General features: G+C 38.7%; 1 protein-coding gene across 2 annotated transcripts in view; it reads left to right on the top strand.

Moving 5' to 3' along the window:
* LOC148997678 (uncharacterized) overlaps positions 1-21,581 on the top strand; it is a 46,343-nt gene extending 24,762 nt beyond the window's left edge. The window contains exons 1-2 of one of the 2 annotated variants that reach the window (XM_089119060.1): positions 4,372-4,440; positions 18,195-21,581. In XM_089119060.1, the coding sequence (XP_088975186.1) occupies positions 18,203-19,774 (1,572 nt within the window). In that variant the 5' untranslated portion in view covers positions 4,372-4,440; positions 18,195-18,202 and the 3' untranslated portion in view covers positions 19,775-21,581. Of the gene's footprint in view, positions 1-4,371; positions 4,441-18,194 lie in introns of those variants that run through there. The other variant, XM_089119059.1, reaches the window with a different exon arrangement.
* Positions 21,582-24,669: the final 3,088 nt, after the last annotated feature.

Raw genomic sequence — 24,669 nt, 5'->3', positions numbered from 1 at the left:
CACGAAATTTGGTGGGGACATGTATCATATCAAGACGCACAAAAATGCCTCAAGAACCCTTACCCTAAACTCGACAGGAAGTCCGCCATTTTGAATTTGGCGACCAAATTGGGATGATTTACACACTCCGTACTTTAACGAACTCCTCCTAGGGATTTAGTCGGATCGACTTCAAATTTCTGCTGTACCTTCTAAAGGCATTGACGATGTAAAGTTGTGCTCTCTGCGCGTTTTCGTCGATGGGCGTGTCCGTGGCGTCGATGATTCGCCATGAAACAGGAAGTTGTAGTAACTTGGCTGTAAATGCCCAGATCTGCACGAAATTTTACACATTTGACAAGAGTCCCGCCCTGAACAAATCTACATGCCGACTTTCAACCACAGTCATAGCACCACCTGCTGGCAACAGGAAGTGAACTTTAACGAAGCAGCCCCCGCCGCATGTTTGACCGACAGGCACAAAATTTCTGTGGTACATCTACCATGTCCAGACGCACAGAAAAGCCTCTTGGAGCAATGTCCTAAACTAAACAGGAAGTCGGCCATTTATAATTTTACCGCCATTTTTGGATGATTTACTCATTACGTACTTTAACTAACTCCTCCTAGGGATTTAGTCGGATCCACTTCAAATTTCTGCTGTGCCTTCTAAAGGCATTGACGATGTAAAGTTGTGCTATCTGCGCGTTTTCGTCGATGGGCGTGTCCGTGGCGTCGATGTTTCGCCATGAAACAGGAAGTTGTAGTAAGTTGGCTATAAATGCCCAGATTTGCAGGAAATTTTACACATTTGACAAGAGTCCTGCCCTGAACAAATCTAAATGCCGACATTCACCCACAGTCATAGCGCCACCTGCTGGCAACAGGAAGTGACCTTTAACGAAGCAGCCCCCGCCACTTGTTTGACCGACATGTACGAAATTTCTGTGGTACATCTACCATGACCAGACGTACAAAAAAGCCTCAAGAACCCATACCCTAAACTCGACAGGAAGTCCGCCATTTTGAATTTGGCGCCCATTTTGGGATGATTTACACACTCCGTACTTTAACGAACTCCTCCTAGGGATTTAGTCGGATCGACTTCAAATTTCTGCTGTGCCTTCTAAAGGCATTGACGATGTAAAGTTGTGCTATCTGCGCGTTTTCGTCGATGGGTGTGACCGTGGCGTCGATGATTCGCCATGAAACAGGAAGTTGTAGTAACTTGGCTGTAAATGCCCAGATCTGAATGAAATTTGACACATTTGACAAAAGTCCCGCCCTGAACAAATCTACATGCCCGCATTCACCCTAAGTCATAGCGCCACCTGCTGGCAACAGAAAGTGACCTTTAACGAAGCAGCGAACCAAATTCACAGCCACACCGGCTGAGCCGCAGAATATGCAACGCGGCCGCCTCACACCCCAACGCGCTACAGGTGCGAGGGCCCGCCCATCGCTGCTTGCAGCTTTAATTTTTTTTTCTTTTTTCTGCAAAGTAAGTGCCATTTTCAGGGCCGCAACATGCTCAAAAACTCACCAAATTTGGCACGCATGTCAGGACTGGTGAAAAATTTCGTATTGTGGGTTTCGCGGATGGGCGGGGCAAAATGGCTCGCTAGCGCCACCTAGAAAATTGGAAAAAATTAGCCCCTCGTCCACGTTCAACCTACATGCACGAAATTTGGTGGGGACGTGTATCATATCAAGACGCACAAAAAAGCCTCAAGAACCCTTACCCTAAACTCGACAGGAGGTCCGCCATTTTGAATTTGGCGGCCATTTTTGGACGATTTACACACTACGTACTTTAACGAACTCCTCCTAGGGATTTAGTCAGATCGACTTCAAATTTCTGCTGTGCCTTCTAAAGGCATTGATGATGTAAAGTTGTGCTATCTGCGCGTTTTCGTCGATGGGCGTGTCCGTGGCGTCGAAGATTCGCCATAAAACAGGAAGTTGCAGTAACTTGGCTGTAAATGCTCAGATCTGCACGAAATTTTACACATTTGACAAGAGTCCCGCCCTGAACAAATCTACATGCCGATATTCACTCACAGTCATAGCGCCATCTGCTGGCAACAGGAAGTGACCTTTAATGAAGCAGCCCCCGCAGCTTGTTTGACCGACATGTACGAAATTTCTATGGTGCATCTACCATGACCAGACGCAGAAATAAGCCTCAAGAACCCATACCCTAAACTCGACAGTAAGTCCGCCATTTTGAATTTGGCGACCGATTTTGGAAGATTTACACACTCCGTACTTTATCAAACTCCTCCTAGGGATTTAGTCGGATCAACTTCAAATTTCTGCTGTACCTTCTAAAGGCATTGACGATGTAAAGTTGTGCTATCTGCGCGTTTTCGTCGATGGGTGTGTCCGTGGCGTCCATGATTCGCCATGAAACAGGAAGTTGTAGTAACTTGGCTGTAAATGCCCAGATCTGCACGAAATTTAACAGGTTTGACAAGAGTCCCGCCCTGAACAAATCTACATGCCAACATTCACCCACAGTCATAGCGCCACCTCCTGGCAACAGGAAGTGACCTTTAACGTAGCAGCATAGCAAATGCACATCCGCACTGGCTGAGCTGCAGAAAATGCAACACGGCCGCCTCAGACCCCGACGTGCTACAAGTGCGAGGGCCCGCCCATCGCTGCTTGCAGCTTTAATTTTTTTTTATTTTATTTTATTTTTTTTTTCTGCAAAGTAAGTGCCATTTTCGGGGCCGCAACATGCTCAAAAACTCACCAAATTTGGCACGCATGTCAGGACTGGTGAAAAATTTCGTATTTTGTGGGTTTCGCGGATGGGCGGGGCAAAATGGCACGCTAGCGCCACCTAGAAAATTGGAAAAAATTAGCCCCTCGTCCACGTTCAACCTACATGCACGAAATTTGGTGGGGACGTGTATCATATCAAGACGCACAAAAAAGCCTCAAGAACCCATACCCTAAACTCGACAGGAGGTCCGCCATTTTGAATTTGGCGGCCATTTTTGGATGATTTACAGACTCCGTACTTTAACGAACTCCTCCTAGGGATTTAGTCGGATCGACTTCAAATTTCTGCTGTGCCTTCTAAAGGCATTGACGATGTAAAGTTGTGCTATCTGCGCGTTTTCGTCGATGGGCGTGTCCGTGGCGTCGAAGATTCGCCATGAAACAGGAAGTTGTAGTAACTTGGCTGTAAATGCCCAGATCTGCACGAAATTTTACACATTTGACAAGAGTCACGCCCTGAACAAATCTACATGCCGACATTCACCCACAGTCATAGCGCCACCTGCTGGCAACAGGAAGTGACCTTTAACGAAGCAGCCCCCGCCGCTTGTTTGACCGACATGTACGAAATTTCTGTGGTACATCTACCATGACCAGACGCACAAAAAAGCCTCAAGAACCTATACCCTAAACTCGACAGGAAGTCCGCCATTTTGAATTCGGCGACCGATTTGGGACGATTTACACACTCCGTACTTTAACGAACTCCTCCTAGGGATTTAGTCGGATCAACTTCAAATTTCTGCTGTACCTTCTAAAGGCATTGACGATGTAAAGTTGTGCTATCTGCGCGTTTTCGTCCATAAGCGTGTCCGTGGCGTCGATGATTCGCCATGAAACAGGAAGTTGTAGTAACTTGGCTGTAAATGCCCAGATCTGAACCAAATTGTACACATTTGACAAGAGTCCCGTCCTGAACAAATCTACATGCCGACATTCACCCACAATCATAGCGCCACCTGCTGGCAACAGGAAGTGACCTTTAATTAAGCAGCGTAGCAAATTCACAGCCGCACCGGCTGAGCTGCAAAATATGCAACGCGGCCGCCTCACACCCCGACGCGCTACAGGTGCGAGGGCCCGCCCATCGCTGCTTGCAGCTTTAATTTCCATATATAATTATTATTAAGTTAATCACCAAATTTTTCTCCACACTCTTATTTTTGTATAACAAAAAAATATATATATATCTTTACCAGATAGACGGTGCATTTAAATATCAGGGCCCGTATTCATAAAAATTCTAAAAATCCTCTCAGAAAACTCTTAATTTAGCTTAAAAACTTTGAGTCTTAGCTTAAGAGTGATTCGGGACCAATCTGAGAGCAACTCTGAGTAAGGAAAAGACAGAAACTCTCATCTTAGTGGGTCTGCAACACATTTCTTCTCCCTCTTCATCTTTCTACCATCTCTCCTCTGCTAAAGAAACTCTTAAGCCTCAAGTCCTCATCCGTACTCCTAAAAATGTTGACCTTAAGACCTCTTTTAAGGGTTAAGATGCTTTCTGAATTACTTTTTTCTTTACTAGGATTTTTTCTTTAATTGTAAGAGTAAACGTCCACATTTCTAAGAATTTTTTTTTTTTTTTAATTTTGACACTAGGAGCTACTCTGCACTAAGATTCTTTATGAATACGGGCCCAGATATTCAACATCAATCCAAAACAATTGGGTAAATACACATTCAAAGAATAAATGTTTTATTGATTCTTCTTCTGTGTTACAAAAGATGCATGTTGTCTCCATATCTCTAAAAAATGTTAAGACTACTTGTCTCACTGGATAAATCAAATTAATAATCTTATATGTAATTTCTTTAACTTTATTAGTAAGACACTATTTACTGGGTAAACTCCAGTCCAGACCTCTTTCCATTCAATTGGATTATACAATGAGTTCCAAAAAGGTTTACATTTAGGCAATAATGTAGTCCTACATAACTCTCAAATATACAGTAAATGTTATTGCATTTTTTATCTATAATTTTATTAAAGGGATAGTTCACTTTGAACAGATACTGTATGTGTAATGTGTTTGATATGTTTTATATATATATAAGCCGGTGTATATATATAAAGAGGGTTATTCTGCACGACGTGCAAAAACTTAACCCCCGCTTTGACTGTCGAAGAGAAGTGTGCTGAAGAGCTTTTTGTTAAGTTTAAGTCAGTAAAAAATGTGTTAATGTACATTGAACCTCTGTGCTGAATATTGTTTACGATTTCATATGACTGTTTACTAAAGGAAAAAGGGGACTCTTATTATGAAGTTCCCGGAAGTGTGGGGGTTGTTGTTTTTGAGCGTACACCGCGGTGGTGTTACAGGCAATGTGATCGAATAAACGGAGGATTGATTCTAAAGTGTATTTTTTTTGAGTAACATTTGCATCAGTGAGGGCTCTGCAAAATATATATATATATATATATAACAAACACACACACACATCTATCTATCTATCTATCTATCTATCTATCTATCTATCTATCTATCTATCTATCTATCTATCTATCTATCTATCTATCTATCAATTACAGGAACGTCTGTCTGTCTGTCTGTCTGTCCGTGTGTGTGTGTCTGTCTGTTAATCGCATATCTCTTGAACTCTTAGTCCGATGGATCTCCAACGTGTCTATGGGCACGAGTAAGTGCAGTGCCGAGTTTGAAGTTCTTTGGATTAGAAATGCAAAAGATATCGCTAAAAGAAGCACACATTGGCTTTTGCCATTCTAGCCGCTGGCCACTCCCCCTCTCACACTGCAAACTGACTGAGCACTGCGCTAGCCTGACTATGTCAGACTTCCTACTTCCGCTAATTTCATTTCGCTCCTGTAGTCAGTCTGAGATAGCGGCCTATTTTTCAGTTTTCCACCGGCCTGAAAACAGCCGGCCAGTCAACGAACAGAGGGCGGGCTGTAAAAGTAAAAGTATTAAGTATATATGAAACGATGAGTTCTACGTGTGTACCGAGTTTCATATTATTACATGCAAGCGTGTTTGACTTATGGACCAAATTTTCAGACCCCGTTCAAGGGGGCGCTGTCGATCCCCCCTGCCAAGCCCGGGTACCATCTTCAGCCCGGCCCTGATGGCCGCGGGTTCTGACCTGTGTGCAAAGTTTCAAAAGTTTTTGAGCACGTTAAGGGCCCCAAAAGTGCCTGAATAATCGTAAGAAAAATAATAATAATAGAAAAGAAGAATAACCTCAAGGAAAACAATAGGGCCTTCGCCCTTTCAGGGCTTAGGCCCTAATTAAAGTTTGATGCGTTGCTATGGCAACATTATCTTAGATATTAAATAATGCTTTCACAGGTCTTCATCTGGCGTGTGTTTACATTATACGGATGAAGTTTGAAGCAAATCGAGTAAAAGTAAGAGTGTGATTTCAAAGCATTTTTAAAGTGAAACACTTCCTGGTGCCAGTTGGTGGCGCTATATGTTTGACTCACAATAGTCACATCCATGTGATTGGCCTCTTACAACGAACACACTGCTTAAGTTTCATCAAGATCAGTTAATGTATGCAAAAGTTATAACACACTTCCTGTTTCATGTTTCTCGCCATAATTTTGTTTCCTCGCCACGGCCAAACCGTTCGAGATATCAAAAATACCCTCGCAAAATTTCATCCTCAATGTCTTGACTTCACGCTGACTGAGTTTCGTCGAATTTGGATCAGAGGGAACGAGGGTTACATCCGTTGCAATCCAATTGAGGATGGTGGTCTAATGCACTTGACTTTAATACTGCGAATTCCGTATTTAAGAATAAGTAGATAAAGAACTACTTGAACTCTAAAGGAAACATTTGGAATACATTTGGAAGATGGGGGGTTTCAATTTTTTTTTAGGTGTATTTTTGACGTAAATAAGGTTCCGATAAAGCTTTCTTCTTTTCATAAACAGGTTTTTTTTTTATTATGGATGCTCATTTATAAGCCTAACTTTTCTCCACACACATCTTTGATTTGGAACAATAAATACATTACCTTTAAAAATAAGTCTTTATTTTATAGAAACTGGTACAAGAATGATATTATTTTGGTCAGACAGTTATTTAAGAGTAATGGACATCATTTTAATTACTGTGAATTCCTGAACTATTATAAGATCCCTGTAACTGCTAAAGAGTTTGCAGTAGTATTTGGTGCCATTCCTAGTGGCCTTATTCAATTTTTTGTATGTATCTTCTGAATATATATAAAGAGGGTTATTCTGCACGACGTGCAAAAACTTAACCCCCGCTTTGACTGTCGAAGAGAAGTGTGCTGAAGAGCTTTTTGTTAAGTTTAAGTCAGTAAAAAATGTGTTAATGTACATTGAACCTCTGTGCTGAATATTGTTTACGATTTCATATGACTGTTTACTAAAGGAAAAAGGGGACTCTTATTATGAAGTTCCCGGAAGTGTGGGGGTTGTTGTTTTTGAGCGTACACCGCGGTGGTGTTACAGGCAATGTGATCGAATAAACGGAGGATTGATTCTAAAGTGTATTTTTTTTGAGTAACATTTGCATCAGTGAGGGCTCTGCAAAATATATATATATATATATATAACAAACACACACACACATCTATCTATCTATCTATCTATCTATCTATCTATCTATCTATCTATCTATCTATCTATCTATCTATCTATCAATTACAGGAACGTCTGTCTGTCTGTCTGTCTGTCTGTCCGTGTGTGTGTGTCTGTCTGTTAATCGCATATCTCTTGAACTCTTAGTCCGATGGATCTCCAACTTCACAAGTGTCTATGGGCACGAGTAAGTGCAGTGCCGAGTTTGAAGTTCTTTGGATTAGAAATGCAAAAGATATCGCTAAAAGAAGCACACATTGGCTTTTGCCATTCTAGCCGCTGGCCACTCCCCCTCTCACACTGCAAACTGACTGAGCACTGCGCTAGCCTGACTATGTCAGACTTCCTACTTCCGCTAATTTCATTTCGCTCCTGTAGTCAGTCTGAGATAGCGGCCTATTTTTCAGTTTTCCACCGGCCTGAAAACAGCCGGCCAGTCAACGAACAGAGGGCGGGCTGAGAGCCGTGACGTAGCCGCTAAGCGCCGAGGAGTACATTGTAGGTTAGAGAAATCGAAAACCGAATACCGAAACAACCGCAGAAATGGGAAACAAGACATGGGATGCAATTCGCTCTGTTATGGAGAACATTCCGGGGTTTTTCAAACTGAAGCAAAAGTCGTTTACAGCCACTCCAGTATTTCGCTCGCATCATCAGTGTTTACAGCTAGGACTGGCGCGTGCAGACGTTTTTAATTTTTGCAAATCATTATAACAAGGACAAATATTAACACTTCAAGCTTAGGCATTTAGGCTACCCATTTTTTTCCGGCTAATTGTAGTAATGACGGATCAGACCTGTTTGGCCATAACTATATGCATAACTATAAGGACATAACTTACCCCCATTCAACGTCAGTTCTCTGTCTTTTACGGCCATGACAATAACGCCGGTTTCCTCGGCTGTGAACGCTCCTGGGCGCGCTCTTATTATCATAATAATAATCCACCATATTTCGTTTCGACATCCTGCTGCATTAGTCCCAGATATGTGATTCATGAACAATCTGTTCATTGTGTATGTCACATGACAAATGAACGTAAGACTCGGAAGCAAGGTAAAGTGATTTATGTTCCCTGTAAATCATTTTTTACTGCATTATGATTTCTTAATTCAGAATATGATCAACATTGCGTAGGTGGATATGATCGGGGAATTTGGCTGTTAAAACATTAAACCACTTAAATAAACAAAATGACTCGAATGACTCTGAAAATCAGTAAAATGAACTTCCTATTCATGACTCGTGAGGCGGCCGCAACTCAGTAATATAAATAACCTAGTTTGTGAATTGTTCATTCCCGGTTGGCACACATTTTGCAGCCCTTACAAAAGCGCCGCTCCCTGTTTACAGTGGAAGCTCGATCATAGATTTGAGTTCGATGCATAATGTCTCGATGCGGCCTTGTCGGCGCATAACATACGTCATAAATAAACTTATCTGATTGGCTTACGGGTAACCAATGATTTTAAACTTCAGAGAAGCGCCCCCTTGCGAGAGAGAAAACACTTCTCTATTATGCCATTCCAGACTCTGTCTACGAAGCAAAGTGAAGTAGCAGAGTCTGGTATTACCAGGCTAGCACTGCGCAGGACCACAGACAGAAGGATGAAGAAAGCAGATTTCCTCCCTCAATCGTCGAGCTTATTCATTTGAGCACTCAAACACACCAAACCAAGTTAACAATTGCTAAAAACACACGGGCATTATTAGCGCAGGACCACAGACAGAGGGATGAAGAAAGCAGATTTCCTCCCTGAATCGTCACGCTTATTCATTTGAGCACTAACACACCAAACCAAGTTAACAATTGCTAAAAACACACGGCCATTATTTTGCACGGGCATTTTGCACTATCTATCTATAAATTGCAGGAATTCTATCTATAAATTACAGGAACGTCTCTGTGTGTGTGTGTGTGTGTGTGTGTGTGTGTGTGTGTGTGTTTGTGTTAGTCTGATGGATTTCACACTTGACGGGTGTCTTGCTACGGGTGCAGTGCCGAGTTTGACGTTGTTTAGATTAGCTACAAACAAATAAAAATGTCACTGAACTTTTGCTGTGTATTTCTAACAATGAGCACTCAAACACACCAAACCAACAATTACTAAAAAAACACACAAAAACTGATTTTGCACGGGCACTTTGCACAAGTATATATAAAGACAGAGAATATTACTTGCTTTACCTGATTAGAATGCTACCTTGAAAAACAAAATTAATTAAATCTCACCCAACAGAGAAATCCCCCTGCCCACTCCCCACACAGGATTGTCCTCAAACAGAGCACTAATCTGTTTATTTTATTATTTTATACAGAAAAAAAAAATATTTGTAATTCAGATGAGAATGAGGTTAGTGTTTTACAATATTAAGGAAAGCAAATATATTGAAATATAGCACATGGATTTTAAATTCATTCAGCTTCAATTACCAATTTGTAGTTTACCAATTTATCTTAGTTTTATTTAAAGCAAACTATACATTTAAAAGATTAGGGTTATATGCATATTTTGTCATTAAAAAAAATACAAAATTGTTATGCAAAAAGATAAGGACATGCAGGAAAAATCTACAGTCAGCCACACACACACACACACACACACACACACAAACACAGACACCAGCAACCCCCCCCCCCCCACACACACACACACACACACAGACACCGATACAGACAAGATACATATCCAAAGTACAATATCTGACTTTCTTTTGGTCTGAGCTGCTTACTGTTAATTAGAAAGTTGATCGGCTTGACGAGAACAATATACGTGGCAAGTTTTGTAAATGTAGGTAAAACGAGCAAAGTTATAACACATTTTATGTGTCCTTTTTTAGTCATAAAATTCATTTCCTCACCACGGCCAAACCGTTGGAGATATCAAAAATCCGTCCGGAATTGAGCATCATCAATGTCTTGACTTCATGCACACCGAGTTTGGTGGTGATTGGTAAACACATGCGTTGTAATTTGATGTATTTCTCCTAGGAGATTTATTCAAACAACCCATAATTCCTAACTTCCATTTGAACTGTCGTAAAACTTAGAGCACGAAAGTTGTTTGGCCTGATGTGATCTATAAGTGTACAGAGTTTCATATTATTACATGCAAGTGTGTTTGACTCTTTTGAAGAGTCTCAAAAGCATCCTAAAAGAATGGTAAAGTTTGATGCATTGCCACGGCAACAGTTTCAAAGATATCAAGAATCCATTCACACGTCTTCATCTGCCGTGTATTTACATTATACAGATGAAGACTGAAGCAAATCGGGTAAAAATAAGAGGGTGATTTCAAAGCATTTTGAAAGTGACACACTTCCTGCTGCCAGTTGGTGGCGCTATAACTTTGACTCACAATAGTCACATCCATGTGATCGGCCTCTTAAAACGAAAACACTGCTGAAGTTTCACCAAGATCAATTAATGTATGAAGAAGTTATGACACACTTCCTGTTTCACGTTTCTCGCCATAATTTCATTTCCTCGCCACGGCCAAACCGTTCGAGATATCAAAAATCCCGACACAAGCTTTCATCCTCAATGTCTTAACTTCACGCTGACCGTTTTGTGTTTTACAAAGAACCCTAAATAGCCGACTTCCTGTTGGGCTGGGGTAAAAAGTAAAAGTATTAAGTATATATGAAACGATGAGTTCTACGTGTGTACCGAGTTTCATATTATTACATGCAAGCGTGTTTGACTTATGGACCAAATTTTCAGACCCCGTTCAAGGGGGCGCTGTCGATCCCCCCTGCCAAGCCCGGGTACCATCTTCAGCCCGGCCCTGATGGCCGCGGGTTCTGACCTGTGTGCAAAGTTTCAAAAGTTTTTGAGCACGTTAAGGGCCCCAAAAGTGCCTGAATAATCGTAAGAAAAATAATAATAATAGAAAAGAAGAATAACCTCAAGGAAAACAATAGGGCCTTCGCCCTTTCAGGGCTTAGGCCCTAATTAAAGTTTGATGCGTTGCTATGGCAACATTATCTTAGATATTAAATAATGCTTTCACAGGTCTTCATCTGGCGTGTGTTTACATTATACGGATGAAGTTTGAAGCAAATCGAGTAAAAGTAAGAGTGTGATTTCAAAGCATTTTTAAAGTGAAACACTTCCTGGTGCCAGTTGGTGGCGCTATATGTTTGACTCACAATAGTCACATCCATGTGATTGGCCTCTTACAACGAACACACTGCTTAAGTTTCATCAAGATCAGTTAATGTATGCAAAAGTTATAACACACTTCCTGTTTCATGTTTCTCGCCATAATTTTGTTTCCTCGCCACGGCCAAACCGTTCGAGATATCAAAAATACCCTCGCAAAATTTCATCCTCAATGTCTTGACTTCACGCTGACTGAGTTTCGTCGAATTTGGATCAGAGGGAACGAGGGTTACATCCGTTGCAATCCAATTGAGCATGGTGGTCTAATGCACTTGACTTTAATACTGCGAATTCCGTATTTAAGAATAAGTAGATAAAGAACTACTTGAACTCTAAAGGAAACATTTGGAATACATTTGGAAGATGGGGGGTTTCAATTTTTTTTAGGTGTATTTTTGACGTAAATAAGGTTCCGATAAAGCTTTCTTCTTTTCATAAACAGGTTTTTTTTTTATTATGGATGCTCATTTATAAGCCTAACTTTTCTCCACACACATCTTTGATTTGGAACAATAAATACATTACCTTTAAAAATAAGTCTTTATTTTATAGAAACTGGTACAAGAATGATATTATTTTGGTCAGACAGTTATTTAAGAGTAATGGACATCATTTTAATTACTGTGAATTCCTGAACTATTATAAGATCCCTGTAACTGCTAAAGAGTTTGCAGTAGTATTTGGTGCCATTCCTAGTGGCCTTATTCAATTTTTTGTATGTATCTTCTGAATCTATCTCCACATATACTACCAATAAATATATTATTAATAAAATTATAGACAAAAAATGTGATAACTTTTATATTAGAGAATTATGTAGGACTACATTATTGCCTAAATGTAAACCTTTTTGAAACTCATTGTATAATCCAATTGAATGGAAAGATGCCCGTATTCATAAAGATTCTAAGAATCCTTTCAGAAAACACTTAATTAAGCTTAAAAACTTTTACGTAGAAGTCTTAGCTTAAGAGAAATTCAGGACTGATCTGAGCGCAACTCTGAGTAAGGAAAAGATAAAAAAAAACTTTCATCTTAGTGAGGAGGCGGGGCTGACCCCGTTGCTATGTATGCCACAATCTTTTGAAGACTGTGATTGGTTGGTTGTCCAAGAAGGAAAAAAAGAGCAATTTTAAGTATAGAGTTTACTCACACATACATACACACACACACAGACAGACAGACAGACAGACACACAAACACATTATATTATGTATATATAAATCCCTTCTTTTTTTTTTACCATGCTGTTAATTTCCCATGGTATTTGATTGGCTTAGAACTATAAAAAATGTTCCACTCTTTCCAACACTGATTGATCTCTATTCAAGTGGTGGTTTGAATGTTGGTTTTAATATGACAAACAAGGAATAAAAGATTAGAAAGCCAAACTGGACAGAAGACCAGTGTTTACTGTTAGTCCAGTTAGTGCATGAACACTAGGCCATCATTAAAGAAAAAAACGGAGCAAGAAGCAGACGTGGGAGCTTATAGCGCACATTATTAACGGTTCACGCCCCTGCTTGTGCGCATCAGGGAAGCCTGGTATATTCATAAATGCTGTTTTTTTGAGCCTGCACGGTGGGACATAATAAGGTGGGATATAAAAACTGTGACATAATAAGAGGGTCTGAAAGTGCTGTAATTGTTTGTAGGATCATTGCTGACAGAAGGTTGTGACAGACCCAAATCATCACTGCGGCTTTATTGCATTTTGCCATTTGCCAAATATCTTAACCCTCCTATTATCCTTGGGGTCAATTTGACCCCATTCAATGTTTAACGTCTGTAAAAACATAATTTTATTTTTATTTTTTGCTTCAAATTTAATGACTTGTCCTAATTTAATGGGGACAACTCTGAAAACATAAAATTTACCTGCTAATATTTTTTCAAAGTCCTGTACAAATTTTGTAGCATCGGTGTTCCTTGGGGTCAATTTGACCCCAGGCTCTTTTAGTTGTATAATAAAACAGAAGAAATATTGAAATTTCACACACATTTGTTTTGGTTGTTATATTGAGGTCATTATAACATGTTATAATTTGAATTTATAATGTTCATTGTAATTTTACATATTCAATATCATTTTCAAAAAACGTCCCTCTGTTTTAGGGCTCTAACCAAACATAACCATATCTGTAGTATTGCGAGAACTACTAGTAGTTCACATGACATGTGACATAATTCTCAAGATAACTAATAATTCTTCCCTGTGTATTTGGGAGGGGAAAACATCATTTTTGTGAGAACTTGGATGTTTCCCGTGCCATGGGGGAGGAGAAAACATAATTTTTGTGAGATTGACCCCAAACATAACTCGTGTTACTATCCTTGATAAAATAAATAGTTTTTCTTTCCAAATTTTATAGATTACAAAAATCTATACTTAGAAATATTATAAAACAAAATAAAACACCAGATGTAGTTATACTTTTCCAATTTTAGGTCAAATCAGTAAGATTTTATGTTGATTTGTAAATTTGTCCATAGTCGTACAATGGGTATTCTGGATGTGTAAGGGGTTAGGTGGGGTTAGGTGGGGTTAGGTGGGGTGGGGAGGGGGGTGGTGGGTGGATGTCAACTTAAAACGTTACTTAAGTAGTCAACAAAGACATAAATTAACTAAGACAAAAGTTTGTAAAAAAAATACACATATTGTGGAGGTTTAAATTACTGGGGTCAAATTGACCCCAGAGGGTAAAAAGTGTTATCAGATTTGAGGGTAACAGGAGGGTTAATGTAGTGATTACTTTCATTTCTGCCGGTATGGCACTGCGCTGTGTCAGAGATATTTACTTGTCTCTAATAAGATCAGTCACAAACATGATCCCTGCACGATCTCATACCGTCTTAGTAACTCACTGTAATCTATTGCAACACATTTCTTCTCCCTCTCCGTCTCTCTGCCATTTTCTCCTCTGCTAAAGAAACTCTTAAGCCTCTTAGAAGTCCTCATCCGTACTCCTAACAATTGACCTTAAGACCTCTTTTAAGGGTTAAAATTCTTTCTGAATTACTTTTTTCTTTATTAGGATTTTTTCTTTAATTTTAAGAGTAAACGAAGGAAAGAATTTTCTTAGAATTTTGTCACTAGGAGCTACTTTTTGCATTAAGATTCTTTATGAATACAGGCCCTGGAGTTTACCCAGTAAATACTATCTTACTAATAAAGTTAAAGAAATTACATAAGTTATTATATAAGATAATTCATTTGATTTATCCAGTGAGACAAGTAGTCTCAAGATTTTTTAGAGATATGGAGACAACATGCATCTTTTGTAACACGGAAGAAGAATCAATAAAACATTTATTCTTTGAATGTGTATTTACCCAATTGTTTTGGATTGATGTTGAATATCTGGGCCCGTATTCATAAAGAATCTTAGTGCAGAGTAGCCCCTAGTGTCAAAATTCTAAGAAAATTCTCAGAAATGTGGACGTTTACTCTTACAATTAAAGAAAAAATCATAGTAAAGAAAAAAGTAATTCAGAAAGCATCTTAACCCTTTAAAGAGGTCTTAAGGTCAAAATTGTTAGGAGTACGGATGAGGACTTTTAAGAGGCTTAAGAGTTTCTTTAGCAGAGGAGAAAATGGAAGAACGATGAAGAGAGAGAATAAATGTGTTGCAGACAATGGATGACAGTGAGTTAATAAGACACTATAGATGAGATCATGCAGGGATCATGTTTGTGACTGATCTTATTAGAGACAGGCTAATATCTCAGACACAGCGCAGGAATGCCATATTGCCAGAAATGAAAGTTATCTTAAGATATTTGGCAAATGGGAAAATGCAATAAAGCAACAGTGATTTGGGTCTGTCACAACCTTCTGTAAGCAGTGATCACACAAACAATTACAGCACTTTCAGAACCTCTTCTTGTGTCGCAGAAGAGGCCACTGGACATTCCCATCTTGCAGGCTCAAAAAACTGCAGTGATGAATATAACAGCTTCCCTGGTGCGCACAAGCAGGGGAATGAACCGTTAATAATTTGTGCTACAGGCTCCCACATCCACTTCTTGCCCCGTGCTGTGACACCCTGACCGAATTTTCCTTTAATGATGCCTAGTGTTCATTCACTAACTGGGCTAACAGTAAACACGGTTCTTCTGTCCAGTCGGGCTTTCTCGCCTTTCTCGTTTTTTATTCGATGTTTGCTATATTAAAACCAACATTCAAACCATCAGTTAAATAGACAGCAATCAGTTTTGGAAAGAGTGGAACAATTTTTTAAACATTCTAAGCCAATCAAATACCTTAGGAAATTAACAGCATGGTAAAAAAAAAAAAAGTATGTATATATATACATAAATATAATGTGCTTGTGTGCGAGTAAACTCTATCCACCTTTTTCTGCCTTCCCGTGATTCATAGCAGATTCAACTGACGTGACGGTTTTCTACTTCCTGCTGTCTGTTTTTCACTAATTGTATCTTAATTGCAATTAATGTTTCATCAACCAATCGCCTGGTTTTAATAAATAAGAAGTATATAGTAAACAATAGATGATCATGACGGAGGCGAAAGCGCGCAAACTGGACTTTGGTCTCATGAATGAAACTCTGCGTAACGTTTTGGCTAACCTCACAGGCCTGAGAAATATATAGACTATGCATCTTTGAAAGCAGATGTAGACAGGAGTCAAAGGGCTAACCAGCCTAACCTTATAGTACTGTTATTCTGCAGCAGTCGGGGTGATAGAAACTGTCGAATATTTGCTGGATTAGGGAGATGGTGCAGTCATGCATCAGCTATCCTTTGGAAGTTATGAAGCAAAGAAAAAGATTCATTCACAGATTCATTTTGTTTTAATCTGTGATTTATTAAAAAATAACGTGATCAGATCACATTTGAGGAATGTTTTTTTTTTCAATTTAGTTTAGCGATGTGGGGATGACACAATCTAAAACACATGGCAAAAATGCATAGACCAGACTGGAACCGGAAGTTGACTACCGACATCGTCGTCATGGCGGCGCCCATTGTTTAGCGCAGAAAAGGGTGGATACTTAAAAGGCTCTTTTACCAACCAATCACAGTCTTCAAAAGATTGTGTCATAGCAACAGGGTCAACCCCACCTCCTCACTAAGATGAGAGTCTCTAGGGGTGCTTCTCATTTCTTATTTGTGCATCCTCGTTTCTTTTCCTCGCTTCCTTTCCTTGCGTCTCAGCTCCACCCCCTGTAGGATGCGAGGGAAGGAAGCGAGGAAAGGAAATGAGGATGGAGGAATCGAATAAAAGTTTTTTATATAGGCCTACTTTGGAATACTTGATCACGTGAGCGTCACTTCACTGTGTCATCAGCAGCGCTAAGAGGATCTGCCCTTATGTTGTTGAAGTTTGGTTATTTAATAAATTCATAATAAATAGCCTAATAATAAAGATCGGCTACACTGTTAAAATATGTGAGATATTGTGGTTTTGATAAACATGATAAACATGACACAATATAACATCGCGACTACATGAAAAGACTGTTTACTGTTATAAAAAAAACTGATTTGTGAGCTTTAGTGGAACTAAAAGTGTGAGAATAAGCACGAAACGCACGTGATCGTTGTCATGCGGTGAATCCGGCGAATCATGGAACAGCTGTGTCGTCATCAGAGCTTGTTCAGCCGCTCTTGAGAAACTGCGCTGGCTGAGTCCTCCGGCTACTCTCGAAACACTCTCGCGGTACTTTGATAGCATACGTCACAGTCACGTGGAGTCAGCGCTGCATTAAGTCGGACAAAATTTCTATGCGTGCACTGCTTCAAGTCAGCCACCGATCGGTCTGCGCAGAGCTGCATGAGGTCGAACAAGCCTTCTGTCTTTTCCTTACTCAGAGTTGCTCTCAGATCGGTCCCGAATCGCTCTTAAGCTAAGACTCCTACGTAAAAGTTTAAGCTAAATTAAGAGTTTTCTCTGAGGATTCTTAGAATCTTTATGAATAGAGTGCCGAAGTGATGACGTCACTTCGTAGGACAACTCGGAAGCAAGCGGCGCATGGGTTTCCTCAATCGAAAAGATATGAATTTTCCCTATAGACTTTTGGAAAATTAGAAAAAATAAGATCTGTGTTTAACAAAGAGTTGTGACCCTTACACGTTTTGTCTATCAAGATAATCTTTACAAGTTAATCCACAATTTATACATTTTGAAGCCTGTATAAAAAACTTTTGCAAAATAAAAAAAACACAAGCAGACACAATAAAGTTTAAAAAAACACAAGCAGGTTATAACTGTGGGTTTTATGTCATAGATCAAAACGTGAAAATATTTCGAGGCTTTGTTCACCACAGACCTTATTTCAGGCGAATTAGCAAAAACCCATTCAAAAATCCGGGAGTGCTAAAATGCTGACTCACTTCCGCATTTTGGCCTACAAAGTGACGTCGTAACTTCGGCACTCTATACAGGCCCAGGTGTCAGTAATCAGCACCAGGTGGTGACGGTGCCCTCTGGTGGTGATCAGAGGGAGCCACAGAGGCAGGATATGTGACAGTAACTGAAAGTGTGGGTCTACGATGTGGTGTTGGCTTGATTATAAAGACTTTGTTATTAATCATAAAGACCTTTATATATATAAAAAGGTACCCTTGCTTCACTAATACAATAAAAAAAATACACATTGAACATTATTCTGTTTTAACAAGCTGTGCAAAATAATGTTTTTTTTATATAACTTTTCAGAGAGGAAAATGGCTACTTTAAGACAAGATTTATGCAAAAAGGAAAACATGATCTTAATCGAAGATGGAAATCCTGCTCGATATCGTCTGCAAACAAGTTCAGACAATTTGGTTCAATCTGAACCATATAGAAAAATAACATTTGGTGAGAGAGACACAAGCAAACCTTATAAAACAATTCTGATGGTGGGAGAAACAGGAACAGGAAAAACAACCCTGATCAACACGATGATCAACTACATGTTGGGTGTTCAGAGAGAAGACAAGGTTTGGTTTGAGATCACAGATGATCAGAGTGACCGAACATCAGTTCACAGTCAGACCTCCAGCATCACTGTTTATGGGTTTTATCTACAAGAGAGTCCAATCCATTTAACAATCATCGACACACCAGGATATGGAGGTACACGTGGAGTTGAGAATGACAAGAAAATTACCATGAGGTTGCTTACTTTAAGTGGATTTGATGACTTGGTTCGTGAAGTAGATGCAGTTTGTCTGGTGATTAATTCAACCCAAAATCAACTCTCTGGCAGACAAATATACATGTTTGATGCTGTTCAGTCTTTATTTGGAAGAGATATCGCTGAAAACATCATCTTGCTCTTCACACGTTCAACTGGAGCTCCTCCTAAAAATGCTCTGAAGGCTGTTAAAGAGGCTGAAATCAAGTGTGCAGTGAATGAACAGAATCAGCCAGTGTTTTTCCTGTTTGACAACTGTCAGTCAGAAGCTGCTGATGAAGAATATGAAATGATCCATGAACAATCATGGAATCTCAGTTTTAGAGGAATGGGAGGATTGTTCAAGTTTCTTGAAAACATTAAACCGAAATCCTTGCTGATGACACAGCTTGTTTTTCAAAAATGGAAGCAGTTAGAAGAAAACATCTCCAATCTCCAATCAAAAGTTCTAATAATGGAACTAAAACAAAATGACCTGAAACAAACTCAGAAAGCTCTGAATCAGAACCAGAAATATGTCAAGAACAATAAGAACTTTGAGTATGAAGTTGAAGTGTCCTATCAAGAGAAGGTTGATATTGATCTCTCTGTAGCCAGTGTGGCGATGTGTTGCAGCGTCTGTGAGGAGAACTGTCATTATCCAGACTGCTGGTCTTACACCCCTCTCTCATGGTGCATCAAGATGAAAGATAATCACTGTACAGTGTGCACAAAGAAATGCCACTACACCAAACATGTCAAAGAAGCAAAAATATATGTAACAAAGACAAAGAAGGAGACGAGGACATATGAAGATTTAAAGAAGGAATATGATGGGAAGATTGGGGACAGTGTGTCTGTGGTCCAGACGCTGGAAGAAGAACTGCAGGAATTACAGATTGAGAAAGTAAAGCTGGTGATGGAAGCTTTTCAGTGTGTGGAAACTCTGCAGATGATCACACTCAACGCTGATTCACTGATCACACTTCTGCACACTGATTTTCTGATTGAGAAGATGAAGGAAATCAAAGAGCCTCAAAAAGCTGAATCACTGGAAAACATCAAGAAGAGAGCCAGAGAAGGAAAACTTTCCCAGGAGAAGGAAAACTATCCGAGGAGCACTATGATGCATAAATGACTAAAAAAATAAAGAAAATGGAGTGACAATAAATAGTGTTCATCCATGATATGCCTAAAAATAAAAATATACTAAAATGTATTTGAAATACATTTATTTTATGCTAAGTATACTACAAATACATTTACAAGTACATGTATGTACTTAATACCCTGCAATTGTAATTAGTATAGCCTACTAAATTGGTATACTTTAAGTCTGCTAAATTGGAACAACTAATTGTGTACTTAATGCACTTTAGTTATCTGTTATCTTAAAATAGTAAGGCTATCTTAAAGGTGGGGTATGTGATTTGCAAAACGGCCGGCCCCATTTGAAAAACATGGACGCGCAATCAAGCACGAGCGAAAACTCAGATGCATAAATACAATCGCTCACATCAGCTTCCTCCCCAAACAGGTTGTTTAGCTAGCTATACATATGGCTGGGCTATAACGTTAGAACAGCTACAATTCTCAAGCGCATATCGTCAGTAAATACAGTTCCCTGATTAGTAGTAAATGTTACTAGTCAATCGGCTTCTCACCTGTCAAGCAGAAAAAAAATGCCACGCATCTGTTGGTAGTAGAACGGGACACGTGCGCGAGGGGGTTGGAGGGAGGGGGGCATGGTAAGACCGTTTGATTGACGCATTTTCTGTCCAATGATATTAGATGGTTCTTGAAAATGATTGGCTGGAGTTTTTCGAGTCCTGCCCGTTCCACAGATGATTAAATTGCTTAATTTTCATTTCAGTGCTTCTAATTTACAGCCAGTAAGTGGGTTACGAATAGGATTTCAAGTGATTTTGAAAAAAATGGTTAAAAAAGAAAATCACATACCCCACCTTTAAATAGTGCTGAAGTTCAACTAAAGATAAACTTAAGTATATTTGATTGTGCTGAAGTGGAACTATTGCAAGTATACTTTAGGTACACTTTAAATATCTTGTATTTAAGATATTTAATCATATGTTATCGTTACTAATAATGTTATTAATATTAAGAAAAGTACTCCAAATAAAGTTTAATTATAATATTTATATCAGTCTCAGTTATATCAAGTCTCAAGCAATATGTCAGTAAATATATTCATGGGTTTGTAGTATAGGTAACATGAAATAAATGTAGGCCTATTTAAAACATATTTTGGTATAGTTGTTTCACTATAGGGCAGACTCTCCAATTATTTCCTCTGCATGTTTTCTCTCCATCACGCACCTAACTCAGAAACTCTTAAGGAAATCCAAAGTTACCAAAACTCATAAATACGAGTTGTGCTGATGTTCTTGTGCATTTGATCTAATCAGTATATTCTTTCTGAGATGACTTGAAAACACTGTAACTGCCTGCTAAACCTTAACACCCATTGGCCTGCCCAGCGTCTATCATTGGTTGAACCAGAAGTTGACATGTCAGACCGCTATGCTTGATCTATGTTTCAAACATGATCTATTTCAAACACGCCATAAAGACAATGCCATCCCATTCACCAACAATGCTGTGCTTTATCTGAACAACCAAACGCAATAGATTGCACACTAATGGTAATCTGTGTTTCGGATTTGGCACATTTGTCAGAAGGAAACTCATTGCAGCTAAAGACACAAGTCTCGCCATGTATTTCAATTCTGAGAATGATTAAATTATTTTAGATGATGCTATGTATTGTTTTTAGATGAGACTTTCTTTTTGTGCAAATCAAAGAAAATAGATAATTTGATTCTGCCAACAGGTGCTGTAATGGGAGAATTTCCAAACACAACTTTTGCCTACAGCGCAAATGTAACGAGCAATTTGCAATAAATTATATTAAATTTGCAATTAAATACTGAAGTAATTCTTTAGTGTTAAATCCTCTGTTGACCTGTTATTAAATGTCCAATACAATTGACTGTATTTGAGTTGGTGTTGCCACTGGTAAAACGAATGAGCTTGTGTCGCAGCAATCCGGGTTCAATCCCAGTCTGTAGTGGTTCCTACATTCATTGTACATAATCTGTTCTCATTGTCTCACTGATGTTCTCCAGATAAGTAAGAGACTGGTATACTGGTGGGTGTCAGTAAAAGGCAAATTCTTAAGCTGTTCCATAATTTATAACATCACTTTATTGTATTTGAAGCACACAATATTGATTATAGTTCAAGTTTACTTGGAATTCCATTGCAATGTGTTTAAAAGCACAAAAATATGTTATCAGTATAAAATTAATGTATGTTCAACACTCTTAAAGTGTAATTGAAATGAATTGTGATGTCACCAAAGTACATTTGAGGTTTATGCTGAGTGAATTATGCATTTCATAACGTAATTACAAAAGTGTATTTAAAGCGTTTAAAGTCTACTTAAGTATACTTGGAATAGTTCCACTTTAGCACAAACAAGTATATTAAAAAACAAATTTGGTTGAACTTCAGCACTACTTTTGGACAACTAAGATGCTTCTAGTACAAAATTAGTCGTTACAATTTAACAGAAAGTATACCTATTTATAGTGGGCTTCATACATTTATACACTGTAAATAAAAAGTCCCTGTTAATTTACAGTAAACTACAGGCAGCTAGATTTGCCTGTAGAATGCTGTAATTTTACAGTGTAGCTACTGTAATCTGCAACAGCAGTTAATACTGTAAAAACATTACAGGGGTGTGCTGTAGAAAATATAAGCTGTACAGTATAATACTGTCAGGTGGTTGTTATTTTAATGTTCCTAATCTCCATTATTACTATAAAATGTATTAAAGTACTTTAATCACTGCTGTTCTTAAAGGTGCATTGCGCAACATTTCATATTAAAAATACCCGTTTTCTAACCCATACATGCTTAAACAATTGCCTGATGGGCTGAATGAGCCCTTCTCTGATCACTGCGATTTCCTCTATAATCCTGTACAGTGAAATAAACACTTCAGGAGGTGGTCTGGGCCGCATTCCAGATGAAACTGAACATGTGTAAATGCATCTGGTTGTTGAAACCACATATGTACATTTTACTACTCCCAAAAATGCTAAAAAAATAAACGCATGAGAGCGCGTGATAAGCTATATGTCATGTTATTTTTGTCAGATATGACGACACGCATCACCTCAGATGAGCAGCTGTATGGAACAGCCAACGCGTCGCAATCTATCGCAAATCAAAGTGACAGTAAGTCGCAGACGCTTAACCTTAACTTCATTAAAAGTAAAGAAACTGATCTTACCAGGGCTGTTGCCACTCTCTCTTATTGCTGTCTTTGCTGATTTTGAAATTAGCCGATGATCAATAAAATTCAGCTCATATCTGTTGCTTTCAATGATGTGCACTTTTATTAAATCTGCATAGCGCGGTAATTAAAGATCGGATTTATATCCGTTTTGCAAAAACACATTTATGTGACCAGGTGTAATGGAATCGTTTTGATAAATCAGATAGCTATCCGATCTGAGAAAACGCATTAAGTGGCCAGAAACAGCCCCTCAGAGAAGACAACTCGAGCGACACAACTTTAGTCAACTTTCCACAAAAGTAGAACATGGATTCAAAGGGGCTGTTTACACCTGGGGCCTCATTTATAAACGTTGCATACGCACAAAAGAAGGCGCACGCCGCTCTCTACGCAATAGTTGGTATTTATAAAAAGCAAACTTGACGGTAAAATGTGCGGTCCTTCACACAAGCTCTGACCCAGGCGTACGCACAAAAACGGGTGAAATGAGAAATGGCGACACCGTCGGCAGTTGGAAAAAACACGTGAAAGTGTGTGAAACTGTAGACGGTTGTGTAAAATAAATGGCAATACTGCCTCATAAATAACACGAAGACTTCACAAAGCAAGTCTTACAATTAACAGCCTACACGAACACCCGTTTGATCGATCTGTAACAGAAATGCAAATTAACACAAAGGCCTATTTCCAAAAAGAAAGAAATATGAAGAGTTCAGATGCAAAAGCCTCTAAATGCCATTTGAAATTTTCTTCTTTAATGATGATTTTTATCAAACTTGTATATTTAAGTTCAGTAATTTCACTTAAATAACAATTAATAGGTAATTATCATTGCCATTTAAGTGAAATCACTGAACTTAAATATACAAGCTTGATAAAAATGATCATTCTAGAAGAAAATTTCAAATGGCACTTAGAGGCTTTTGCATCTGAACTCTTCATATGTTCTTCAATAATATTGGCATATACAATTCATCCACGGAGCAGATATAGCATTTAGATAGTCAGTCAGAAAGATAGATAATTGAGATAGATAGATCGATAAATAGATAGATGTATTATTTGTCCACTGGGGAAAGTTGTTTTCAGCGTAAAAATATCTTCATCAGCTACGGAATCATGGTATTCATGCATATGCCTTTAGTTTGTTTTATTTTTGATAAAATAACGTATGACGTATGTCTCAACCATTCAGAAAGCTGCAAGAAATTACATTTGCGCTGAACTATTTCCCATTTAGATTTTAACCGACATCCGTAGCTTGTCAGATGCAGAATTAAATGGATGTAAATAAAATGTCCCAGCATCATGACGCTTAGTGGCTGATCTTGCGCTCTTAGAAGATGTGGCGATTAAATGGAAGGATTCGGAGTAAACGCATCATCTTCACAACAAAAGGTATTCTGTCCTCTGCATGCGTGTATGTTGGGCATGCATATACAGATACCTAAACACTATGTAACGTGATGAAAAGGCTTCAATGACCACTCAGAGGATGTCAATTATCTTCTTGAGTGCAATCATGTTGTTTCTCTCAATGTTACATTATTTTTTGTGAAACTGAAAAGAAATACAAAAATACTTATTAGAATATAACCAAAATACAATTACTACTTACACAAATTTACATTAACATCGTTAAAGTAATTGTTACGAGATCACATGGCGATCTTTGAAATGTCTGTATAAAGCACGTGGAACCGCTA

Source organism: Pimephales promelas, chromosome 2, assembly GCF_988280905.1.
Source record: "Pimephales promelas chromosome 2, fPimPro1.hap1.1, whole genome shotgun sequence".
Lineage (NCBI taxonomy): Eukaryota > Metazoa > Chordata > Actinopteri > Cypriniformes > Leuciscidae > Pimephales > Pimephales promelas.
Note: the sequence above shows the minus strand (reverse complement) of the source record. Positions and strands in the feature narration are given on the sequence as shown.